General features: G+C 51.8%; 1 protein-coding gene across 1 annotated transcript; it reads left to right on the plus strand.

The window, feature by feature from the left end:
* Positions 1–117: 117 nt before the first annotated feature.
* On the plus strand, positions 118–17,619 carry DIPK1C (divergent protein kinase domain 1C). The gene is made up of 4 exons (XM_029227962.1): positions 118–303; positions 9,078–9,752; positions 12,471–12,635; positions 16,921–17,619. Exons 1-4 carry the CDS (start codon positions 118–120, stop codon positions 17,119–17,121), a joined length of 1,227 nt encoding a protein of 408 aa, XP_029083795.1. The 3' UTR covers positions 17,122–17,619.
* Positions 17,620–17,864: the final 245 nt, after the last annotated feature.

Raw genomic sequence — 17,864 nt, forward strand, 5'->3', positions numbered from 1 at the left:
CCCCGCGCCCCCTCCCCTCCGCCCGCTCTGCCTCTCCCCCGCGCCCCTCCCCCGCCGGGCCGCCGAGCCCAGACGCGAGCACGGGGCGCGGGGCGCTGGGCGCGGGGCGGGTGGGCCATGGCGCGGGCGCGGGCGGCGGGCTCGCGGGGCCGGCCCGGGTGGTGCGGGCGGGGCGCGCTGCTGGTCTGCATCGCGTGGACCGCGGGTTGGGTGCTGGCGGCCGCGCTGCTGCTCCGCGCGCACCCGGGCGTCCTCTCCGAGCGCTGCACCGACGAGAAGAGCCGGCGCATCCTGGCCGCGCTGGTAGGTGCCGCCGCCGCCGCCGCACTGCCCCGCGCCGCGCGCCCCGGGGGCAGGGCTGGGACACCCTCCGCGGGCCCCGGGAGCCGGGGACTTGGGCACGGCCGTGGACCGAGGGGAGGGGGCCTGGACACGGTGCGTGGGATGCGGTCTCCATCCTGGGAGTCCTCCGTGCGCGGACGGGGATGTCTCCCCCCGTTTCGCCCAAATTGGTCCTTTGTCCCAAGAGAGTCTTCCTGCCCGACTGCTCTCCCGCCGCCCCCAGCCCGCCCTCCTAAAGCAAGTGTTCGGGTCTGTTCCCAGCCTCCCGACTCGGACAGCGGGGCTCGGGGCGCGGGCCGCTGAGGGCTCGGGTCGGGGAGACCACGCCCCTGCCCCTGGACTCGCCGTTCGGTAGCTCAGCCGCTGTTCGGCGAGTCCAGCCTGGGCTGCACCTCGCCGAGCCCCATGCAGACGGCTCGTAGGGCCCCCGCCTCGCTGCGCCCCAGAGCCGCGGCTCTCCCCGGCGCGGTCTGCGGGACCCAAGACAGAGCGCGTTCAGGCGAGCGGAGCGCGAGGGAGGCGGTCGGACCCTGGGGTCCGAGCGGGGTCTCCGGACAGGGGAGGGCCTGGGGGCTCCATAGCTGAGCCCGGCAATTAGGGAGAGAAAGAAACGCCTGGGCTTGCAGGCTGCTGCTGCGCGCTCTGGGCCCCAGAGGCGCATTAGTTGATTCCGAACGCCGGCTGCTCTTTGGTCTCTCTGTTTGGTTCGGAAGATGAGGCGCATCAGGAGACTTGGATAAAGGCAGGAATCCCTAAAAGGAAGGCCAAGGTGAAGGTAACGGCAACTATTGTTACATTGATTGAGTGATTATTCACTTCCTAAAATACTGACCATCTCAGTATGTGATGTGAAAAATGATCTATTTTCTAAGAGATCTTCAAGAAACTCATGGGAAGTTTTCAGTCCAACTGCTTACATCTGGGTGAGCCTTCTGAGATTGTAGGTTTTCAAAACGTGGTAGCATAAAGACTTTCAAGTAAATGATTTTTTTTAAGTGAGATTGGAAAAACTAAAGGAATGAGGTGAAATGGACAAGCTAGACCAAATCATTTTCCCTAATTGAGTCTGACGTGTCCTCATGAATTGATCATAACGTTGGTGAGATACACATCGATTCCCTCCATCCTATCTATCAATAATCTATCCATTTATCTGTTCATTGTTACACTGACGTTCTATCAAGTCTTTTTTTAAGTTACAAGAGCTCATTGATTTTCCTCAATAACTCCTCTAAAAATTCCTTTCACTGATAAAGACTTTTTTCCCTCTGTTTTGGGGAGACTGATTGACTAATTATAGTATAAAATGAATAGCTTGGCCAGGATGACTATCCATGTACCAAAAATAATATAATAGTCTTTTAGATTAAAATAAAAAACAAACACTATTTTTTCATTTCTTTACCTTTGGTTAAGTGAGAGAAGGCCTAATGGAAATTAAATAGCCTAGTATAACTTAAGTCATTGCTCATCATAACTTTCCCGGCATTCCAGCTCATAAATTAAAACCAATTCTGTTTGGAGGCTGAACCAACATACCTCCTGTGGCAGCCAATCTTTTCTGTTGCCAAAAGAACAATCTGAAATACCATGTCTGTCTGTCTGCCTGAAGTTCACCTGACCGGTTCTCAATGACCTGATTTTGTGGGGAGCATCATTTGGAGGCCCCCTTTGAGGCCGCCATTTCTCACGCTCTGCTCAGGACCTGACTTTCCCTTTCTACCCTCTCCGTTCTGGATTTGCTGGCGGGAACCCCACACAGCACCGTGGCTCCCTTTCACCCAGGACACTGTGAACTAGACTGAGGTTTGAATAGGACCCCAGTCTCCACATCCTAGACTCTGCCGGGCCCTGGCGGCCACGCAGAGGCTGGCATTGTGGCACTGTGGCCTCCCAGGACTGAATCGAGCCTCTGTCTCTCAGCTCCGCCGGTCCTTTCAATTCATTCTGCCTGGCTTTTATCCTTAATAATAAAACTGGCTGTTATTTTTCTGACTGGCCTCCAGACTCTCATTAGCTTTCACCCTGAATCCCAGAGCACCAAAGGAATAGCCACAGCTGAGCCAGAGGGAACCCCTTTCCCTTGGGCAAAGCCAAGGGAGTTGTGAACCTCTGAGCACGTTCCCGGGCCCTCACGCCAGGCAGGTGGAGAATCTGAGGATGAAGCTGAGGGGCTGGTTAGGAGCGGGGAGTCATGGGTGCTGGGGCCCCCCCGAGCCTCACCCCACCTCTGGAGGGGGCCCAGCACACTCCAGTCTCAAGAGAGAGTGTTGGAAGAGCCAACTGGATTGGTTCCAGAGTCGAGCCCAGGTCTTCCAGCTTCAGAATTTTCTGGGCAGACGGCAGCCCTCCTTTTTCCTGCGGCTTTTCAGCTCACCCCGTAATCAAGACATCTCTGTGAGGTTTCCAGAGCCCCACTTTCCCAGGGAACCGTGTCAGCAGGCTGTGCCAGACTGACTAGCGTTGGGTCTGACCGTTCACAGGCCCGGCTTCCGGTTCTGCAGGCAGAGCGCCTCCCAGGGCGGCAGGGACGTATGCTGCGGGTGCCCGCTGAGGCTCACTCGGGGCAGGCTCTGTGCTAAGTAGTTTTACACGTATTAATTCATTTAATCTCAGCCTCTGCGGGGTACGTACTTTTACTCCTCCCATTTCACAGATGGCGAAACCGAGCCCCAGAGAGGTGAAGTAACTTGTCCCGATTCACACGGTTACTGTGTCGTGGAGCCAGGATGTGACTCTGACAGTAGAGATCCCGTGACAGAACTGGCTCCTCCAATACTGAAAACCACAAGTAACTAACAACTGGGCATACTTAACCCTGCCATAGCACATCACTTTCAAAGCATCTCAAAATGATTCCCACAGACTCTCTGTTATTCAGAAGGTTTAAGTCCCTTCCGGGTGGTTAGGTCTTGACGTGACTTAACTTGGTTGCCTACATCTGGGATTTCTTTTTAACAGGGCAGGCTTATCTTTCTTTGCTCTGATAGAAACCCAAGGCCCCAGTGGGACTACAGCATCCAGGGCACATACCCAGAGAGATTTTATAGCAGGGAATGACTCTGCTTTCCTGAGTGATTTGGCCACGTTTGTAATCTCTATCTTCTAAGCTGTCCAGGGGTCGAGAAGGCTTGCAGAGTGGCCCGGCTAATTGCTCTGAGGTTCTGCAACGCACAGCGTTAACTGCTCCATGAAGGAATTCCATCGTGAGATATGAGGGCTGCTAACCACATAGGAACTTAATTCTCCTTAAAAACAAAAACAAACACACAAAAGAAAACCCAGCCCTTGGGCATGACCTCTGAGACCCTGTCACCGGTTTCCCAGACTAGAGAGGACAGGTTTTGTTTTTGCCTGAGAACCGAGACACAAGCCAGAGAGGGAGGTTCTAAGTAACCACCACTGAGAACGCTTTCTACAAGAACTGGGGCTGCTGGGAGTGTGCGTTTGCACACAACCTATAAGAAATATGAATTCGCTGTGAGTTTCATTAATTTTTTAAAAATGCCAGTTAACTATAATGAGACTTTATTAACTTGGTTTTTTTCCCAGCTTATCTTAAAATCTGATACCTGTGGATTTTGTGTGCACACACATTTGGGTACAGAAATGTACCTGTTCAAGATGGCAGTCAGGGCCTCCTCATATCCAGAGGAAAGTGATTTTTTTTAAAATGGAGTTAAAAGTACATTACTTCTATTGAGTTTTAAAAAATTAGCTACCTCAATAGGACATGCTGCTAATAAGATAATTTCACTCTTGTCTCTAACACGATGACACTGCTTAACTAGCTTGTAAACTTGTAATCTGTAAATTTACTGGTTTTTAAAAGCCGAGCCAAGTCTTTCTCTGAGTTTAGCAAGCACAGGCATACGAAAAGATCCTACAGAACTCACTGGAAATCTGGTAACCAGAAGAGCCACAGTGGATGAGTTTTACATTCTGTATCAGAAGAGCAGGGACTGATGTGCCAAAAAGGCTTCATCACAAAGGGTGACGACAAAGAACAGCTCTGCACTAACTACGCTTGCGATCTCCCGTGACAAACGAGGTAGCCGGGGCACGGAAAGTTAGGTCAGAAACCTAGGACAACACCTCCAGTAGCTGGTGGCCCGGCAGGGCTCTGGGCGCCCAGCCCCACTGCCCACCCTTCCTGATCGGCAGCTTCCCTACAAGCTGCCAGCCATCTGGAGGCATGCCTATACCTGAACATGCTGACCTTCAGAAAAACAGCCAAAGGTAACGTTCCCCTCCAAAGTCAGCAGACTATATGCCAGATTTCCTTGCAACCCCTGTTTGGAACTGCCTTCTAAATTTGCAGGGGCAAATCTCGTATGGGTTCGATTTGAATTCGATTTCATCGACGCGGTACAGTTTCATAGAAAACACCATGCTGTGGGGAGCCAGCGGGGGCAGGGGATGGTACGGAGGCTCACGGGGGTTATTTAATGGAACCTGGGGCAGAGGAGACAAGAATTCCCACTGGCAGGTGGGGCGGCCTCCCAGGGAAGGTGGGTCCGACGCTTGCAGCGGGCAGCATTCTGTCAGGTGGAGACAGAGCAAGTGGCGTTTCTGGCAGGACGCCCAGTCCCTGACGCACGGCACTTGCTCTAACCCTGCCCTGTGCTCCCCTGAACTGTCTGGTTCTCTGAACACTCGAGCGACTTCGCATCTGTGGGTTCCTCAGCAGGTCATTCCCTGCCCTCTCCCTCCTGGTCCACCAGGCAGACTCGCAATTCATCTTTCAAAACTGAGCTCGGGTGCATCTCTCCAGGAAGAAGCCTCCCCAGCCCCCTGCCTTCTAATGACCAGGGCTGGAGGGAACTAGAATTCAGAGACCACCAGGTCCTCTGCACCCATGACCCTGGTTGACCGTTACAGGTCTCCCACGACACAGTGTCATCATCCCATGTTACAGACTTGGAAACGAGCCACAGGCCAGCAAGAGGCTGAGCCCAGAGGCAAACCCAGCTGGCCCCAAAGCCAAGCCTAGCCATGTGCCTTTCTTGCTTACACTCCCCTGTCATTTGAGGAGTCTGAAAGGCAGCCACCTCGCTCTGTGATGCCTGAGCCTGAGCCCGGCACCTGTAGCTGGATCGTGGCTCAGCTCACACACAGCACTGCTGGCTGGAAGGTGGCTGGGTGCGCCTGAGGCAGCTTGCCCACGGCCACTCCCCGCCCCCAGGGTGTGGAGTGGGCTTCTGGGCCCACAGGTGTCTCTCATGGCCGGTGACAATTTCGGCCGCAGTTCCAGATGAGGAGAGTGAAGGCCCTGGGCAGTCACAGCTGACACCCTCGGCACTCCCCGCTCTGGGGCAGTGGCCCAGCCAGGGCCCATGCCCCTATCTCGCCCTCCCCATGCCTCTCCCCTCGGACTAGCACAGCAGGGTTCTGAAGCTCTCAGCTCAGGGCCCACCTCCTCCTTCCAAACTCGATTGTGTCATTTGCTTTTCTTTCTGTTCCAGTTCTGTTCTGTCCTTCATACAAAAACACCTTTGATTAAACTACAAATTTGATGACACTCTAAAAAGGATTATGGACTTGAATTAAACCATTTTGGATATACTCAAAGGGCTTAGGGGCTTTATAAGGCAATCAAGAAATAAATGTTGGGCTTCCCTGGTGGCGCAGTGGTTAAGAATCCGCCTGCCAGTGCAGGGGACACGGGTTCGAGCCCTGGTCCAGGAAGATCCCACATGTCACGGAGCAACTAAGCCCGTGCGCCACAACTACTGAGCCTGCGCTCTACAGCCCGCGAGCCACAACCACTGAAGCCCGAGTGCCTAGAGCCCGTGCTCCGCAGCAAGAGAAGCCACTGCAATGAGAAGCCCGTGCACTGCCACGAAGAGTAGCCCCCATTCGCCGCAACTAGAGAAAGCCGGCGCGCAGCAACAAAGACCCAACACAGCCAAAAATAAATAAATTTATAAAAAAAAAGAAAGAAAGAAATGTTGCCTTTTCTTGTCAGGCTTGTTACAGAGATGTGAAACTCTGTAAATACCAGATAAGATAGGACAAAGCTGCAGCAAGTAAAATGAACAGCCCACATTACTTCCGTCACTCACACCTTTTTTTACTCTTGGGAGTCTCAATCATTTAAACCTTGCATTCCCACCTTACCTCTAAGATTACCCTGAAAGGTCTCAGAGGAACCAGAATCAGCTGATACTCTCTTCCGAGGCACCGTGATATGGAAGCAATTCCAAGCAGAGAGAGTCACTCAGAGCGTCCTGATCCTTTGATGCTCCTCTTATGACCCCACGCCTTGGAAAGAGGTACCAGGATGAAAAGTAAAAGGATGGCATTTGACCAAAATGGTGTTAAGTTAAATTGCAAGATGTACACAGCATCAAGTGTATTTAAAACAGTTTCATGGGTGTTTATCAATACAGCTGCATTATGGTTGTCTGTTTTCCAAAGACAAAAAGCCAGCCCCAGGCAAACAGGGTGCACTCCCAGATTCCAGGATTGGGACCATCGCGTGCATCTTTGGGTTTGGCAAGCGTGACATCCCCACCACCCAATACGGCGCGGTGCCGAGATCTAACGCGGCAAAGGAGAAGCAGCTTGTGGGAGCCCCTCAGCAGGAAGCTGGGGGTCAGGTCTGATGGCTTGTCTTGGTCCTTTTGGGCTGTTGTCCAGTTACTGCCTGAAACGGTCCCTGAACTCCAGATACTTGTTTTAAGAACAGGGAGTATATCTTTTTTTTTTTTTTTTTTTTTTTTTGCGGTACGCAGGCCTCTCACTGTCGTGGCCTCTCCCGTTGTGAAGCACAGGCTCCAGACGCGCAGGCTCAGCGGCCATGGCTCACGGGCCCAGCCGCTCCGCGGCATGTGGGATCTTCCCGGACCAGGGCACGAACCCGCGTCCCCTGCATCGGCAGGCGGACTCTCAACCACTGTGCCACCAGGGAAGCCCAGTGTATCTTTTTAATAAGCGTTTTGGTTATATGCTTTCAACAAGTCACTGAGAGTACTTATAAAGATCCACAATCCCTTATCCAATGCTCTGTGGCCAGGCCTGTTTCAGAATTCACACTGTTTTGGGTGTTAGATAATGTGCAGCATATATATATATATACCTTCTATTTCGCCTGTGAGGCAGCACCAGTAATCAGACAAATCCAGCTGATGAACAACTCTGCAGCAAAGTATATGCAAAGCCACAGGTCAAATACATTCAGACCATAAATAGGCTCTCATCTTTTCAGTCGGATTTGCCACTCCATGAGGGTGAATGAGTCATGGAAAACCTTGTGGTTTTCAGAGCTTTTTGGATTTGGGGATTATTCACATATCCAAGCATTGGAGGTGTATTTTCCGACTGAAGGAGCTGTATATAACCTACTTGGGGTTAATAAAGCCAAGCAGCACAGAACCACCAGAGAGTCTGGCCAGCATATAATTACATACCTGACCTGCCTTTGCCCACGTGGGAGGAAGATGCATCTGGGGGGAAACAGGTAGAGTCAGGAAATAGGCTCAACCCCTAATAAACGTGGGTCCAGAGGTTTAGGTTTCCTGAAAGAGATAAAAAAGAAAGAGAACAGAATAATAATCCTCCCTTTCAATCGGTTTCACACTGGCATCTCCTGCTCCCCCTCTAGCAGGTCTGAAGGGCAGGGCCTGGCTGGACTGTATTCTTAGCACGGATGCTTGCAGTGTCGTGGTGGGGTCACCAGGTCCCCCATGTGGCAGGAGGGCCTAAGAGTCTGACGTTTAGGAGAAGTTCCCCATTTCAGGGTCCCTGAGTGCCTTCCTCACCACCCCCAGGAACCGAACACCCCCCGCTTCTGGAATTTACCCTGCAGGGCTCTTCTTCCGCAGGTGCCCGGTGCCTGCCCTGCCAGCCACGAGGCCTCTCCTGCCTCCTGTTTCCTGCAGTGGGCTCTCCAGACCCCGCAGTCCCCCAGAGCCTGCTGGCCTTATAGCCATACCACTTCCCGGCGACCACAATGGGTGCAAGGAAAGGTTCTAGAGGAAGGGCCATTCCTGGGGTCGCTGGGGACCCACCTCCCGAGGTCTGGCTGACCTGTACTTGACCGGGGGTTGAAAGCTCTCTGGGTGACCCTGACGTGAGGCCAAGAGTTGGGAACCACGGGCCTGGCCCAGCCCTTTCGCTGACAATCAAGGAAACTGAACGCAGCTGCCAAAGGCCTTTGCCAGCATCACCCACCTCAGCTGGAAGTGGGGGAGGGCAGAGACCTGCTTCCTAAGACCTGGGCCTGGGCCTGATGGAGAACAAACTTGAGGCGCTCTTTCAAGTCTTTTTTTTTTTTTTTTTAAACTTGTATTTATTTATTTAATTTGAGTGCGTTGGGTCTTCATTGCTGCACACGGGCTTTCTCTAGTTGCAGCAAGCGGGCTCAGTAGTTGTGGCACACGGACTTCAGTAGTTGCGGCTCACGGGCTTCAGTAGTTGTGGCTCGCGGACTCTAGAGTGCAGGCTTGGTAGTTGTGGCGCACGGGCTTAGTTGCTCCGCGGCATGTGGGATCTTCCCGGACCAGGGCTCGAACCCGTGTCCCCTGCGTTGGCAGGCGGACACTTAAGCACTGCGCCAGCAGGGAAGCTCTCAAACCTTTGACTTCATAATTCCTCTCTGACCCGAGTAGCCTCGTGGTTCACTCTGGTGAAGATGGTCTGCACAGCTGTTAGGAGCGTGCTGGGTGCGGGGACCAGCCTTGTGTCTATTCGCTGCCCCTCCGCGGTGTAACCGACTGTCCCCTTCCTTCCAGTGCCAGGACTACCGGGGCGGCGCGCTCGGTGGAGACCTGTGCGAGGACCTGTGCGTGGCGGGGCAGCTACAGTACCGGCGCTGCCTGTACTACGAGCGGGGCAAGAAGGTGCTGCAGGCTGACTGGCGCGGCCGGCCCGTGGTCCTCAAGTCCAAGGAGGAAGCCTTCTCCAGCTTCCCGCCGTTCGGCCTCCTGGAAGGCCAGCCCGAGGCCGGCGGCCAAGGCTTCCCGGAGGCAGAGCTCCTCCTGCTGGCGGCCGGGGAGGTCAAGAGCGCGCTGGGCCTGGAGCTGGCCGAGGGCGGCCTGGGGCGGCTGGGCCTGGGGCGGCGGGGGCCCCGGCTGCGGGGTCAGCTGGCCAGCCTGTGGGCGCTGCTGCAGCAGGAGGAGTTCGTCCTGCTCAGCCTGCTGCGGGGCCGCAGCCCGCACGCGCCGCCCGTGCTGGGCTCCTGCGGCCACTTCTACGCCGTGGAGCACCTGGCCGCGGGCAGCCCCCGCCTCCGGGCCCTCTTCCCCCTGGACGGCGCGGCCCGAGGCGGCCGGGCCCAGGCGCGCGCGCTCAGCGGCGTGGCGCTCAGCTTCCTGGACATGGTCCGCCACTTCGAGCACGACTTCTCGCACCGCCTGCACCTCTGCGACGTCAAGCCCGAGAACTTTGCCATCAGGAGCGACTTCACGGTGAGTGGCTGCGGCGTGTGTTTCGCCCGTGGAGGGCAGACTTGGGTCCGGGTGGTCCTAAACCAGGGGGTTTCTGAAATCGGGGGAGACCCTGCAGCGTTATGCAACCTTCTAGCCAGGACAACTCCGACCTGCCAAACCTTCCGAGTGGGAATGAGAGAATTTAAAGAACAGAGGCGCCTGCCCGGTGCCGAACTGGGAGGACGGCCGCTCGCAGCGGGAGGCGTGGTCTGTCGTCCTTAAGGGCTGCTCTGTTTTCTCCAAAGCGACATCGCGTTTTGAAAGCAAGCAAATTGTGCAGAAAACAGTCTTCAGGAGACAAGGAGCCTCGGAGGATGAGGAGAGAGGACGGCCTTTGGGGGCTTTTGTACAAAGGCTCAGTAGGGGGACACTGTTTTCAAGGTGTCCATGCTCTAGGATGATGGGCAACTTTTTCTAATACTTTCCTCTGGAGATGTTCTAGTTTCCCTTCTGTGGGTAAGACTTCTAGAGGGACAACTGGCGTTTTGGTGCCTTACACAAGGGAGAATCCTGCCTGGGTGGACACGTCAGCCTCTGCAGGCTCTGCAGAAGGCAGGTGAATTTTATGTCCCACTCCAGGCAGTGCAGGCCTACAAAGAACGGACCGAGGTGGAGAAGCAGCAGCAGGAGGCCCGGGGCTCCGGGGTGGGATGCGGCCCTCTGTGTTTTAAAAGCAAGCCCTCCCGGTGATTCTGATGCACACTCAGTGTGAGAACTAGCGAACCGACGGACCAGCAGGAGGGTTCCCCCTTTGGTCCGTGTTGCAGTGGGGAAGGAGCGCTGTCCTTCAGGTAACGTGTTAAGAATTGATGATTCGCAGTCATTCACTTTCTCGGGTCCCCCCTTGCGGGTCTTGAGAATCTGTCCAGCGGTTGCAAAAGAACTAGGAAAACATCTTTACTTCTTGCTCCCAAACTGTTGCCAGAAAGTGCTCTTTTCAAACAGATGACGTTTCCTGCTCTAGAGGCACACTTTTCAGTGGAGAACAAAATAATCCTCGTCAATCCGTTCTAGGCCGATGTCTGAAAATGATGCAAGTTAGGTAATTTTGTGCAGGAAAAATTTTATGATTCTCCCGATGTTATCTAAGAAAGCTCAGGCAGGTTTTTCTGTTCATTTTGGTCCTGTTCTTATTTTAGGTGCATGGAATTACGCTTCCAGGAGCTGTAATCCATTCTACAGCACACACTAAAATTAAAAAATAAACCTGGCTCTTCCTGGGAGATGAACAGGGAACAATCAGAGCCAGAAGACAGAAGTAACAGGGAGCTGAAATTCCACCAGGGGCCCAGGGGAAGCTGGGGAGATGGCCAGGAACTATCAAAAGAAGTGTCTTGTAGCCCCCCAAATAAATTATGAAAGACAACAGACTCATTAGCACAGCCTCATATATTTCTAGTGTATTAACCAGTATAAGTAATGAAATGAGCTATTTCTTTTGTCTGAATAATAAGATAGGAAAAATTGATTAAAATGATAATTTCTGTTTGCAGAGCCTGGATTAGTAATTAGACAAGGCTGTTAAATAGGGAAGAGTTCCCTGTTCTTTATTTTCATTATTCTCCACATATTTTGAAATAAAGTATTTTTCCCTCCTCTGTTTTACTGAATAATCCCCAAGAAGCTTTACTGCATTCTGGCATCAATCTTGAAGGAAAAAACAGAAACAACAACCTGGGAATGTGCCTCCTGACTTTGCAGAGAACTGAGATGTAAATGAACACTTTTTTGAGACGCTACCAAAGGGAGAAGGCTGATATTTTGAGGTTGATCTGTGAAGGCTTGTGAAATGCCACAGACTCCATTAACCTCATCGAGCCTTCTAATAGCTCTTTAATACCTTGAAGCTATACACTGCTTGATTTGGGCAGAGTCCAGGTTTTCTCAGGTTTGAGCTCATCTTTTTTTTTTTTTTTTACTTCAGGTGGTGGAGGAACATCTGCATAATTTAGACATTATTCTTTTTCTGGTTTTGAAGTCTATTTGGGTTGACGCTAGGAAGATAAATCTGAAATTCCAGGGGCTCATCACATTTTCATGCTGGTAGTGGGACTTAGTTTTTGATGCTGCTGGACCAGGGTCCATATGTATCGACCCTAATTTAAGAACTTTGGCTTTGCCACTCCCTGCACTCCCCCAGCTCCCCACAGCTGGAAACCAGTCACCTCAGGTAACAGACAGCATAAATAGACGACCTACGTACTGCCCACCCCACTCTCACCATCACACCCTCCACCTGTCCCTTGAATATAGTTTTCTTTTGTTGCTTATATTCATAGGGATAGATTATCTGTGTCTCACAGCTTTTGTGTTCCTGAGCCTTGAATGTCAGAAACCAAAGTGATAAAGCAACAGAAGGGGAAACCAATTCATTTTAAAGATATTTCAGAGATTCAAATTTAAATCTGAGAAAACTTTTAAAGATGAAAAGTGATACTAGTTCCACATTCTAGGCTTTCACTGGCGACCACAAAGGTCCTTTTTGCAGTTAAAGCCTTGCCATACCATCTATGCCGGTGGCTTGCATGCCCCCAGCACAACCTGGCCCCTCTTCCCTGCTGGTAGATTTCTGTGACCCCTGAAGTCTGTGACACTTGCACCTGCAAAGGGGAACAGGGGTGGGGTGATACTGCAGGGCTCCCTCTGTGCTGTGGCCTTGGGGGTCCTCTTGAGAGGTGTGTGCTGTTTCAATTACAGGTGGTGGCTATTGACGTGGACATGGCCTTTTTTGAACCTAAAATGAGGGAAATTCTTGAGCAGAACTGCACGGGAGATGAAGACTGCAATTTCTTTGACTGTTTTTCAAAGTGTGATTTGCGAGTGCACAGGTGTGGAGCCCAGAGAACCAACAGCAACCTGCAGGTGAGCAATGCTGCTGTCCTCTCGGGGGGGGGGGGACCCTGTCCTCTCTGCGGGGGGGACCCTATCCTCTCTGCGGGGGGGGACCCTGTCCTCTCTCGGGGGGGACCCTGTTCTCTCTGGGTGCCTCTGCCTGCCACACTGTGACATCCCGGTGATGTAGCTGAAGGTCATCACCCTTGCCGTGTCACCTGGGCTCGATGTGTCCAGTAAGGGCAGGGATGGTGGGAGACGGGGATCATTTGTTCTTAGTCGTCTACCCCGGAGGTTGTCGGCCAAGTGACCCCATGGGGCTAATGGATGGTGCTCCCAGCACAGCCTTTACTGGGTCCCCCAGAGCCATAGGGACTTGGGTAGCCCTTCTCTCTAGGTCTAGTTTCTACATCTACACACACACACACACACACACACACACACACCCAGAATGAGCACCCAGAGACTGATTCACCAAGGATAAATCTAGAAAAAGGGCAAAGCAGTCCTGAAAACTGGCCAAACCAGAGAGGGTGGGTGACACCACAGATCCGACAGGCAAGGGGTTAGGCCAGCAGGTGGTTAATAGAAGGAGAAAGTGCATGGGTCCCACATCCAGGAGACTAGTGATAAGTAGGAACCCATCCTGGCTTCCAGCTCTAGGATCCAGTCTAGAGTGAGGGAGACCCAGATGTGGGGCTGGAGAACCCTGCACTGGGAAGACATCTCCCCTCTTCCGGCAGACGCTGTCTGCTCCCGGCCCTCACTCCAGGCCCTCAGGTGGGTGTGGATGAGCTGGGCTCACAGGTGTTGACCACAACCAGGAAGAGGTCATAGCAGAGAAGCTGGGCGCACCTCCACCACCGCTGATCTGTGCTCTAGCTTCAGCCTTCCTAGTGTTCCATTCTCCTAGCCGGTCCACTCCGCAGTCTCACCTCCACCACAGTCTGTGGAGTCTGTGTACAATCCTCCAGCCCATAAGGCCAATATAACCCCGGTGCACACCTGGTGATGGGGCCAGAGCCTGAGGCTGAGTCACGCCGGCACAGAGGACTGACCTGGGGAGACCTGGACAGTTGTGTAGTTAACCTGGCGGTCCTGGACCAGGCCGAACAAGGCCCTGGCTCGGCAGCCTCTACAACTTAACGTGGACTCACACCCTCTGTGGGTCTGCAGCGCAATCGTTCTTCTCCAGATGTGGGAACAATATGCTTTCACTAGAGCATCAACCACCCTGTGACCTCAAACCACAAAGTGGAAACACTAACACCTGCCCTCTGCAGCATAATTGGAGACTAGGGTTGTATCCTTAATATATAAACGGCTCTTACAGAGCCGCTAAGCGGTGAGAGGTACACACACACAAAACTGGCAAGAGAAGAACATATGACAGATACACGGGAGCTGAAGTGCAGACGGACAGAGAACCTGGAAAATATTTAATCTTACTATTCAAAGACATGCAAGTTAAAACCCAGCGATAATAATTTTTTACCTTTAACTATTGGGAATAGTTGTTAAAATGCTATTAATTAACAGGTGAGGCTTCAGAGAAATCGAGGTAAGAGTCTGTATTGTTAACGTGATTGTAAAATTCTACATCCCTCTGGAGGGTGCATGACTGTTGGAAATACTCTCTTTAGCTGAGCAATTTCATTTGTGGACCTTTTCTGATTATTGCCTTTGAATAAAGACCTAGAAACGAAATTTCGCTTCCTTTAAGGATATGAGAAAATATGAAGCATTCATTAAGCGAAAAAATGCAGGTTACAAATCAGTATTTACCCATGATCTCATTTTCCTTAAGTAGTACGTGATTGGGAAAGATATGAAAACGTCAAAAGCAATTACTTACGGATGATAGGATTACAGATAATTTTTATTTTCTTCCTTTTGCCCTATATTTTATAAATTTTCTACGGTGGTATGTATTACTTTTCTAACTTACACTTTTACTCAAAAAAAAAAAAAAATCCCTGCCCTGCATCAGTTGATTGACAGATCAAAGGAATAGAATTTTTAAAAATTGCAGAAGTATACCTAATGACATATGGGTATTCAGTATGTTATAAAGGCAGCCTCTCAGGCCAGTGAGAGGGAAGCTGGGTTATACAGTGAGTGATGCTGGTAAAGTGGGTATTCAGGAACAACAATGATCACATTAACTCCTGGTCCACTCCATGTATCAAACTAAACTTCAGATGGCTCAAATACTTACACCTAAAAAATGGAATCCTGAATGTTCCAGAAAAAAACTGGGAGAATTTAAAGTACTACCCTAGAGTTCGGAAGGCCTTTCTGAGTACAGAACAAAGTTCAGAGGCTATAAGAGGAACAACTGACACATTTAACAATTTTTTAAAAAATCCACATGGCAAAAACAAAACAAAGTTACAAAAAATATGAGCAAATTTAAAGGTTAAATGAGAAAATTGGCAAAATATTTGCAACTGCTCTTACAGACGAGGAGCATAGAGGACAGAGACAGCCCTTATCTTGTCTGAGACTCAGAGCTGCTGAGACTCACGGCATCCCCCAGCATCGTCCTTGGCTCACGGTAACCCCACATCCCAGGGGCAGCGTCTAGTGATTGGTCAGTGGGGAGGGGGGAAATGCAAAGCCCAGCCCTCTGGCCTCTATAAGGAAAACTCTGTAGGCCATTCCAGTACCAGAAGTTTTCCTTCTCCCTTAGTTCCATGGAAAGATGGTTCCTAAGAATGCCCCTCAATAAATCCCTGCATGCAAACCTCCACCTTACAGTCTGCCCCCCAGGAAACCAATCTAAGCAGGGGGTTGATGTCCTTAATATATAAAGAGCATTTACATATCAATATGAAAAAAGTTAACAATCTGATGGAAATGTGGGCAAAGAACATCACCTTGACCACTCACTGGAAAGGAAGCACAGATACTTTCAACCTGACTGATACGAAGAGCAATACAAATTAAACCATTTTCATTCATCAGTTAACAAAAAAGAAAGACGACACGTGTTGTTGAGGGCATTCTTGTCATACGCTGCTATGAGAGTGTAACTCGGTACAACTTTTATGGGGTGAATCTGGCAATATCTATCAAAACAAAAAATATGCATACCCCTTGGCCCAGAAATTTAGTAATATGCAAAATGAAAAAGATATCTGCAAGGTATGTACTGAAGCATTTTTCATAATAGCAAAAGTTAGTGAACAACCTAAATTTCCACCAATAGGGAACTAGCTAAATAATTTATGATATGCATTTGAGGTACAGCCATTAAAACAAATGGAATATCCTTATAAGGACTGATTTGGAAGGCTCTCCCTTATATTTCATTAAACGGGAACGGAAGCTACAGAACAGTGTGTGCAATATACTCCCATCCATGTAAAGTAAAAGAAAAAGGAAATTCATGTATATTTATAGACTCTCCAGAAGGACATTCAAGGGAGTGGTTGCCTCTCAGAGCCAGGAGCCGAGTGTCTGGTTATGAGGAGTGGGATGGAGACTTACAGCCTATCTTTTGGGACATTTTCCATGTTTGCCCCTGAAAATGTATTATCAACTCAAAAGAGAAATAAGATAATTTGTTTTTAAACAGAATCCTCAGTCTTGCAGAGGTTGGGAAACACAAGTCAAAATTATAGAAACAGTAGCTCTATAAAATTGAGGCATTTGTTAACTGAGTCTAATATAAAGTGTGACATAGAAAAATGGAGCAGAATATTAATTATGCAGCGCTCCATCCAACAGGGAGGAAACCATGACGGCTGTAAAACAGACAGTGTGTTTAAATGGAGAATTTAAAGAGATCTTCAGCCTCAGTGAATTTCATACCCAAGGAGAACTAAAGGCTGTGAGATAGTGGCTTAATTTTTATTTCTCCTAAAATAAAACATCTCAAAGGCTCCTCAGAAAGAGTCTGCAGCCTTTCCCTTCCAATATACCTTTTTTTCAGTGAGCCTCAAAGTACTATCACGTTTGCATACCCCTCGTCACCAGCGTGTCCTGGGGCCCTCAGGACAACCCTGCCAGGTGGCGATGACTGTCACCGTGACCAACCTATGGATAAGAAAGTGCGCCCTCAGGGATGCGGTGACGGCGGGGCTGGCAGCCTTGGGCCTGCCCAGGGCCCACTCCTTACGCAGCAGCTCCCGCCTGTGACTTTCTGCTGCAGTGTCCTCAGTCCTTTCTGAGTGTCACCCGGAGCTTCCCCCTCGGCATTTCCACCACACCCGGGGTGGCCTTTTCCCCGCTGGGCGGGTTAGGGTCCAGGAAAGGCCCTTCCAGGAGGCCCCCGGGCCTGAGCTGACCGCCCCCTCCCGCCCTCCCCCAGGTCGTCTGCGACAAGATCCTCCGCCACTGGTTCTCCTCGCCCCGCGGCAGCCCCGCCGTCTCGGCCCCGCTGCGGCGGCAGCTGCGGGCGGCGGTGCTCGAGTGCGCGGCCCCGAGGGCCCAGGGCGCGGCGCCCCGCGTGCTCGCGAAGCTGCGGCGCCTCCTCCAGGCCGCGCTGCGGGAGCTGCAGGAGGACGAGTAGCCGCGGCCCCCGCGGGGTGAGGGAGCGCGTCCGCAGCGCGGACAAGGGCCTCGGGGACGCTTACTGTGTGCGGAGGGGGCCGCCCGGCGCTGTTCGTCCCTCAGCCGCCTCCTCCCTCTGCTCTGCTTTGAGGAACCCTCCGGGCCTCGCCCGTCACCCCTTCGAAGTGACACAAGGGAGGGGGTCCCGGCGCCAGGTTCTCGGAAGGATGCTCCGCTGTGCTGGAGCAAGAGCCCTGGCGGCGCCCTGCAGACGTCACCACGTCACAGAGCGCACCTGCGTGCGCGCACACGCGCATGCGCGAGGGTGAGTGCGCACGTGGCCGTGAAAGTTGCGCAGGTGTGTGGACGTGTGTGCACGCGTGTGTGAGCGGGTGAGGGTGTGGGCCCTGTGCGCCTCCGGGCGGGGAAGGTGCCTTCTCTGGCGTAGCCACTGGCACCGCGGGCCTCGCTAGCAGAGAAGAGTCATCTTGCTTTTGGAAATGAAAACAATAAAAAACCCAAGTCTCATCTCTGGGAACTGTAGTTTGTACTGGCAAGGGTGTGAAAGCACAGTTTACAGTGTTTTTCATTTTGAGGAATGAATGGATTTTACGGATTGTAACATCGCTTTTAGGGAGCACTTCATCTCTTATCACAGTACATCCTCCCTGGGAGCAGGGGTTGCAGGCTTGGTGAATTCAAGGCAGAGCCAGGGCCAGGTGGCCTGTGCTCAGTGCCTGTCTGTGACCCAGCGCCTCTCTG

The sequence above is a fragment of the Monodon monoceros genome, unplaced genomic scaffold (genome assembly GCF_005190385.1).
Source record: "Monodon monoceros isolate NGI ecotype Baffin Bay Population unplaced genomic scaffold, NGI_Narwhal_1 Super_Scaffold_1, whole genome shotgun sequence".
NCBI lineage: Eukaryota > Metazoa > Chordata > Mammalia > Artiodactyla > Monodontidae > Monodon > Monodon monoceros.

Bases quoted from the DNA above. Each gene is read 5' to 3' on its own strand.
- DIPK1C (XM_029227962.1), top strand. From the start codon at position 118: ATGGCGCGGGCGCGGGCGGCGGGCTCGCGGGGCCGGCCCGGGTGGTGC. The intron at 9,753-12,470 runs GTGAGTGGCTGC...TTTCAATTACAG, and splicing joins CCATCAGGAGCGACTTCACG to GTGGTGGCTATTGACGTGGA. The intron at 12,636-16,920 runs GTGAGCAATGCT...GCCCTCCCCCAG, and splicing joins GAACCAACAGCAACCTGCAG to GTCGTCTGCGACAAGATCCT.